This window comes from Megalobrama amblycephala, linkage group LG19 (assembly GCF_018812025.1).
Source record: "Megalobrama amblycephala isolate DHTTF-2021 linkage group LG19, ASM1881202v1, whole genome shotgun sequence".
NCBI lineage: Eukaryota > Metazoa > Chordata > Actinopteri > Cypriniformes > Xenocyprididae > Megalobrama > Megalobrama amblycephala.
Window position 1 is genome coordinate 28192778 of NC_063062.1, and position 7434 is coordinate 28200211.

At 44.7% G+C, this 7434-nt stretch overlaps 1 protein-coding gene across 1 annotated transcript; it reads right to left on the minus strand.

Moving 5' to 3' along the window:
- Positions 1 to 1828: 1828 nt before the first annotated feature.
- Positions 1829 to 3834, minus strand: LOC125254340 (UDP-glucuronosyltransferase 2B13-like). Its single transcript, XM_048168927.1, has 2 exons — positions 3481 to 3834; positions 1829 to 3445 (listed from the first exon to the last, which is right to left on the minus strand). The coding sequence occupies exons 1-2, from the start codon at positions 3773 to 3775 to the stop codon at positions 2253 to 2255; spliced, it is 1488 nt and encodes a 495-aa protein (XP_048024884.1). The 5' UTR covers positions 3776 to 3834; the 3' UTR covers positions 1829 to 2252.
- Between the last annotated feature and the right edge of the window lie 3600 nt (positions 3835 to 7434).

A 7434-nucleotide genomic window follows, 5' to 3' on the forward strand; every position in this document is an offset into this window, starting at 1 on the left:
ACCGGGCCAATGTTCTCCTGAAAAGTCGCTGGATCCTTGTGTTGGTGAGGTCTTCTGTAATGAGGCGGGACTCAAGGTAAGATCCATCTGCAGGCTTTTATTGAACAGAGTTCGTAGTAAGACAGGCAATGATCAAACAGTGGCAAACAGGTATGGCAGAGAGCAGGCAGAATCATAGTCGAGGAACAGGCAATGAATCAGGGCAGGGAGATAACATTCACAAAACCAGGAAACAATAAACAGTTCAAAAGGTCCAAGGTGGCAGAGATTTGTACACGGGGAACAGACAGGATCAGAAACAGGCAGACAGACAAGGTAAATAACGCTCAGAATTGTACACAGGGTGAAACAAGACCTCGCAGTGTGTGTGTGAGTGAGAGTCCTTTATAGAGGGTATGCATCGACGTCACTTTCCCGCCGGAACACGCTCCCTCAGCTGGACTGAGTGGCAGAAGAACCTGCTGCATGACTGGATTTAATAGAGGAAACTGCGAAAATGCGAGTAAAACAAACGATTACACTAAAGGTTGGACTTAAAACTCTAAAGTGTTTATTACAACTTGTCAATTAAACCTAATCCATGGATATTGACATGCAGCCAGGAGTCGTGTTTCCTGACATTTATATGTGCCTGATTTCGACGCCGGGGAAATACATAAAGCAAATCTGTCTGTGAATATTTTATATAACTACAATATCGGTAGGTTTAAACCCGCGTAATCACTTAGGCCGTGTGTCCACCAGAGCGTTTTTTCCAGCTGCTAGCATACTTTTTCAATTGTTTTCAATGGGAGCGCCGCGTTTTTTAAACGCCAGGAGCGTAACGAGGCACTGAGCGTCTTTTTCACGCTCAAGCGCTGAGAGCTTGCCGTTTTTTACTGGTCGCCTCGAGTTGAAGAATATTCAACTTTGAGTAAAATGCAGCGCTCATCACTGTCACGTTTTAGCCAGCCGTCCAATCAGAGTGGGCGAGGGGCGGGACAAATACTACACCGGCCAACCGTCACAACATTCTTGCTGTACAAGAACATCAACAAGCAGAGAACGGAACAAAATGGATGAGAAATTAATATTGCTGGTCTCCGAAAATACATAGCAAAGTACTTTCACATTGTGTCAACATTTTAAGTCTGAAACAAATTACCTGCAAAATCAGTTATAAGTAACAGTGCCACGGATATTCCGTATCATAGCAACAAAGCGTCTCAACGGAAAAAAACGCTGCGCTGCAGAAGCGCTCTCAAGCGCTCACAGACGGGCGTTTTAAGCAGAGCACCTAGCGTTTTCAGCTGGCTAAAAACGCTCTGGTGGACACACAGCCTTATATCAATGTTATATCGTCATATTGTCCAGCCCTAAAACATATATAGTTTTATATATATAGTTTTTGTCAGTGTTGTTTATTTTAAAACACACAATTATGCAGAATATAAGATGGAAAATATTTAATTGATAATTTGTCAACATAATATATAACAATACGGTATGATTTTACCTCAAAATCCAACAATTTGACACAAAATGATAACTGCAGATCCATGTTTCTCTGCTGGAGTCCAGCTGTTTCTGTGAATTGCAGTGATCCATTTGCTTCTTTTTTTCTGTAGCTTTCGGCAGTCTTTAAATATATACCTCAGGTTTTGTGTCAAAGCTATTTGTGCAGTCTAACACAAAGCTCTTTCCCGTTTTGGATGTGTTTTGTGTGTTTTTCGCGGCATTCACGCTAAAAACCAATGCTGCCGGTCAGTCTTTGTGCCACTCAGTGGGCGTGACCGCAGTCATAACAGTCGACAGTGACGTCACGTGCATACACTCTATAGTCCAGATAATGAGCTTCAGCTGTATGTGGCAATTGGTGATTGGTGGAGTGAGTGCAGGTGATAGGCAAGGAGGATGCTAGGAGGTGTAGTCCGGAACTGACTGGATTTGTGACAGGTCCAGTGCCCATTTAACTGCCTGCTATCAATATCTGAATGCTAAACATGAGGGAATGGGAGTTTTTTACATTTTTTTAAGGCATGCATAGACAGTAAAAGATGTAGTAGAGTAACTCAGTTTATTGAATTCATCACATTGCCTTTAGATAATGTGATGAATGCATTTTGAATGCTGTTTCAATGAAAAACAAGCATTTAAATATATTTTTTATACTTTGTTTTTTAATATTTCCCTTTAATCGCTCATTAAACATATTTAAAACAGTCAAATAATTTTATATCAGTTGTAAGTGCTCTACTTCAAATGCAAATGTGTCACTCAGTTTTCCTTTTTCTGTAGCAGCACTTGACGCACAGATATCTAACTGTTAAAAATATAGATAGAGTGAAAATCAAAATAACTGCAAACAATGTAACTGCAACATCTACTGAGTAATAGGAGTACCAAGGCAGTTTGTAGGACTCTGTATGGAGGTGAGCAGGACCTTTGTGTCTCATTACAAACTCAATCCAGAAAAGGGTGCTGTTCAAAGGTTTAACTGGTTTGTCTCTGTGCAGATGAGAAAGTCTCTGCATACTCAGTCTGTAAGATGGTTCAATGATTACTTTCTGTATGGCTGCATGCAGTGTGTTCTTATTTAAAGTTGCGATGGAGAGTATCTTGGCTCCTCCCTTGTCTTGTAATCGAAGAAGATTGTCATACTGGTCAAAAAAGAATGGAATTCCAACCACTAGGATACCATGGTACAAAGCTTCTTGAAACCCATTGGTTCCGCCATGTGCAATAAACGCTTTAGTCTTCGGATGCCCTAGAAGATCGTTCTGTGGCATCCAGTCAACCATTGCTGTGTTGTTCCCCAAAGTAGATGGTTTCTTTTCAGTGTATCTCCAAATCACCTTTTGAGGGAGCTGCGCAAAAGCAGCAGCTATTTCTGCTGTAAAATCATCCGGTAGATCAATGATAAATGTCCGTAAAGACATGCTTATGACTCCATACTCTCCAGAACTTTGCATGAAGTCCTCCAGATCTTGTGGAAGGGCCTTTGCTGGTTTACACTGGAAGTAAATGATATTTGTGATTGTTCGACGTGGAAATTCAAAAACAAAATCAACCCTCATAAAAAATATATATGCCCTCTGGAGAAGTTCATGAAAATGCACATGTGAATGGAAATATTTATCACAAAGTGACTGGTAAAGTGGCAAATTAAAACGGCTGTTCTGAATGTCCATTAGCAAACAGGAGAAAGCATTTTTTACTTGTTGGAAAAAGTTAATTTTGTCTGTGTTTCCAGATCCTGTGACAGGGATGTAAGACATTGGTGAGGGAGCGATGTCAAAGTGTCCCTCTCCAGTAGTGGTCCATCTCACATTATACACCATGGGTAACTTTAGTTCATGGGCCAGGAGAATGCCTGCACCCCATGCCAGATCAGTAAGCATCAGATCGTACTGTTTTTCCTTCAGTGTCTTCAGAATGTCCTCACTTTCAAATATATTTAAAATATAAATATATATATAAGTTGACATATCATTTCATGAGTTTTATGAATAGCTTTGAATACATGCAAATACAGCTGTATGGCGCTTATCTGACTCTTTCCTCTTTCATAGTTGATCATTTTGAAGAGCATATCTTCTACAAATTCTTTATCAATTCCTTTGGTGTTAGGTATGGTAATAGAGTTGTAATAAGTTGAATTCTCCTTTACGAACCAGCTATTATAGGTGCGTATTACATCACTGCTGTGCCCCTGACCATGTAAAGCCTTGATGAGGATGTCCATATTCACCCAGTGACTTCCCTCCACAGGCACCACCAAAAATTTTGCCACCATCACAGAGAGAACCAAAAAGCATTACGACTGTTATCCAGAGAGAGACAGAAGACATGTTCTTAGAAAATAGTGTCATCTTGACTGTAAATAATAAAATAATTGTATTACATAAATTCTACAAAAATATTATTATGTTATTAATGCTGTCGATGTAATGGTATTTAAGGGAAACTTTTTTCATCCAGGACCAGTACACTCTCAGAGGGAGGAGACAGGCAGGCAGAATCATTGCAAATGTTTTGTGAGTGAACGCAAAGTTTTTCAGAGGAACGCAATACTTTTGGAATAGAAGTTTTGCAAGTGAATGCAAAATATATTTATACACTGTGTGCAGAATTATTAGGCAAGTTGATTTTCTGATCATTTTTTTTTTCCAAGCACATTTTACCAATTCCAATCCACATCACTCTTAATAACTACTATTAATATTTTTTTAATCATTTATAAGTGATTGTCATGATGAATCACAGGAAGCAATTGCAAGTTACAAGGTTTATTGTAGAGAGAAAACAGAGATGGACACAAACAGTCGATGAATGGTGCAGGCTTCCAGTGACGCAGGGACTGAGATGATCCGTTGGTGGTGAGTGAAGGTGACGAGAAGTGACGTGAAGATAAATCCAGGGTCCAGACATAGAACGAGCAACGTAGACAACCAACTGGACTGAAGACGAGATGAACAGGAACTCCGGTCAGGAACAGACGAAACACTCACGACACAGGACACCAAACAACGATCTGACAATGGAGATGAGAATGAGGTGAGTATATATAGGGGAGTGAATGAGCAGCAGGTGATGGGATGATGAGCGGCAGCTGGATCCGCTGATGAGCCGCGTGGCCTGGACACGCCCACAAACACACTCGCACACACACAAGCACAAACACACCCACAGCTGTCAAAACACAGAGCACGCGACAAGAAGGAAACAATGTATCTGTGAACCGTGACAGTACCCCTCCTCCTAGGGACGCCTCCTGGCGTTCCCCGACTCCCTTACCTGTCGATTGTAATCATCGATAAGGGTGTGATCCAGGATGTCTCTGGCAGGAACCCAACTTCTCTCCTCCGGTCCGTAACCTTCCCAGTCCACCAAGTACTGAAATCCACGTCCCCTCCGCCTCGAGTCCAGAATACGGTTGACCGAATAGGAAGGTTCCCCATCTACGAGTCGCGGCGGTGGGGGAACCGGAGCAGGCGGATTAATATTGGAATGAAAAACGGGTTTGATCTTGGATACATGGAAGGCGGGATGAACTCTCCTGTACGCTGGAGGAAGTTTGAGGCGGACTGCCACCGGACTAATGATCTTGGTGACAGTAAACGGACCAATAAATTTGGGAGCAAGCTTATTAGAGACGGATCGGAGAGGAATGTTCTTAGTTGAAAGCCACACTTTTTGACCAACGACGTATACGGGAGGCCTTGACCGGTGGCGATCGGCCTTGGCCTTGGTGCGCTCCCTCACTTGGAGAAGAGTCTCTCGGGCTCTCGTCCAAGTGCGGTGACACCTCTGGACAAAGGCGTGAGCAGAGGGGACCGCGACTTCGGATTCCAGACTAGGAAAAATAGGTGGCTGGTAACCTACGCTACACTCAAACGGAGATAGGCCCGTGGACGACACTGGTAAAGTATTGTGCGCGTACTCCACCATCGAAAGTTGCTGACTCCAGGAGGAAGGATTCTTAGAGACCAGACATCGCAACGTTCGCTCCAAATCTTGATTGGCTCTCTCAGTCTGGCCATTGCTCTGGGGGTGAAACCCTGAGGACAAACTAACCGTCGCCCCCAGCAATCTACAAAACTCCTGCCAAAATCTGGACACAAACTGGGGACCTCTGTCAGAAACCACGTCTATCGGGAGGCCATGAAGCCGAAAGACGTGGTCAATGACTGTAACCGCTGTCTCCTTGGCTGATGGTAATTTGGGCAAGGGAATGAAATGAGCCGCCTTCGAGAATCGGTCCACTACGGTCAAAACAACCGTGTACCCTTGGGAGGGTGGGAGGGTGGTGATAAAATCTAGCGAAATATGTGACCAGGGTCTCGAAGGGACTGACAGCGGTTGAAGCAACCCATCCGGGGAACGATTGGAAGTCTTGCCAACGGCACAAGCTGAGCAAGCCAATACAAAATCGCGGACGTCCCGAGCCATGAGAGGCCACCAGAATCGTTGCTTGACTAAAAATTTAGTTCGACTGACTCCTGGATGACACGCTACGTTGGAGCAATGACCCCATTGAATGACCACGGACCGTAGTTGCTCCGGCACGAATAAGCGGTTCGGTGGACACTCGGGCGGAGGCGTTACCCCTTCTAGAGCCAACTTGACTCTCGATTCGACCTCCCATGTGAGAGTGGAGACCACTAACGTCTCAGGTAAAATGCACTCGGGAGTAGACGGGCGTTCGGAACGATCAAAAATACGAGACAAAGAGTCGGGTTTGATGTTCTTAGAACCCGGGCGGTACGAGAGAGTAAAATCAAAACGTCCGAAAAAAAAGTGCCCACCGAGCCTGCCTGGAGTTCAACCTTTTGGCAGTTCTGATATATTCTAAATTCTTGTGGTCGGTCCATACAATGAAAGGCACCCCAGAACCCTCCAACCAATGGCGCCATTCCTCCAAAGCCAACTTGACTGCCAGCAACTCCCTATTACCAATGTCGTAGTTGCGTTCGGCGGGAGACAATCGATGAGAAAAAAACGCGCACGGGTGCATCTTATCGTCTGCGGAAGAACGCTGGGATAACACTGCTCCTACCCCCACCTCTGATGCGTCGACCTCTACCACAAACTGCCGTGATGGATCAGGGGCAACAAGAATGGGGGCTGAAACGAAGCAGGCCTTCAGTTTGGCAAACGCAGCCTTGGCTGCGTCTGACCACCTGAACGTAGTTTTGGGAGAGGTCAAGGCAATCAGAGGCGAGGCTAGTTGGCTGAAGTTGCGAATGAACCGCCGGTAAAAATTGGCGAACCCCAGAAACCTCTGTAGGGCCTTACGGGAATCTGGACTTGGCCAATCCACCACAGCCTTAACCTTCTCAGGATCCATGCGCACTCCCTCAGTCGACACGATGTACCCTAGGAAAGGAACAGACTGTGCATGAAAAACGCATTTCTCCGCCTTGACAAAAAGCCCATTCACTAACAACCTCTGAAGCACTCGTCGAACGTGCTGAACATGCTCCTGGAGAGATGAGGAAAAAATCAATATGTCGTCCAGGTAGACATATATGAACTGATCAACCATATCTCTCAGCACGTCATTGACGAGTGCCTGGAAGACCGCTGGGGAGTTGGAAAGCCCGAACGGCATAACCAAGTATTCAAAGTGCCCCCTGGGGGTGTTAAAAGCGGTCTTCCATTCATCCCCCTTCCTGATGCGAACCAAATGATAAGCATTTCTTAAATCCAATTTTGTGAAAATGGACGCTCCCTGCAACCTCTCGAAAGCTGAAGACATTAACGGCAAAGGATAGGTATTCTTTACCGTAATGTTGTTCAGCCCCCGGTAGTCAATACAAGGTCGCAGGGACCCGTCCTTCTTCCCCACAAAAAAGAACCCCGCCCCCGCTGGAGAAGAGGAAGGGCGGATGAACCCGGCTGCCAGTGAATCAGAAATATATTTCTCCATGGCCTCCCTTTCAGGAACCGAAA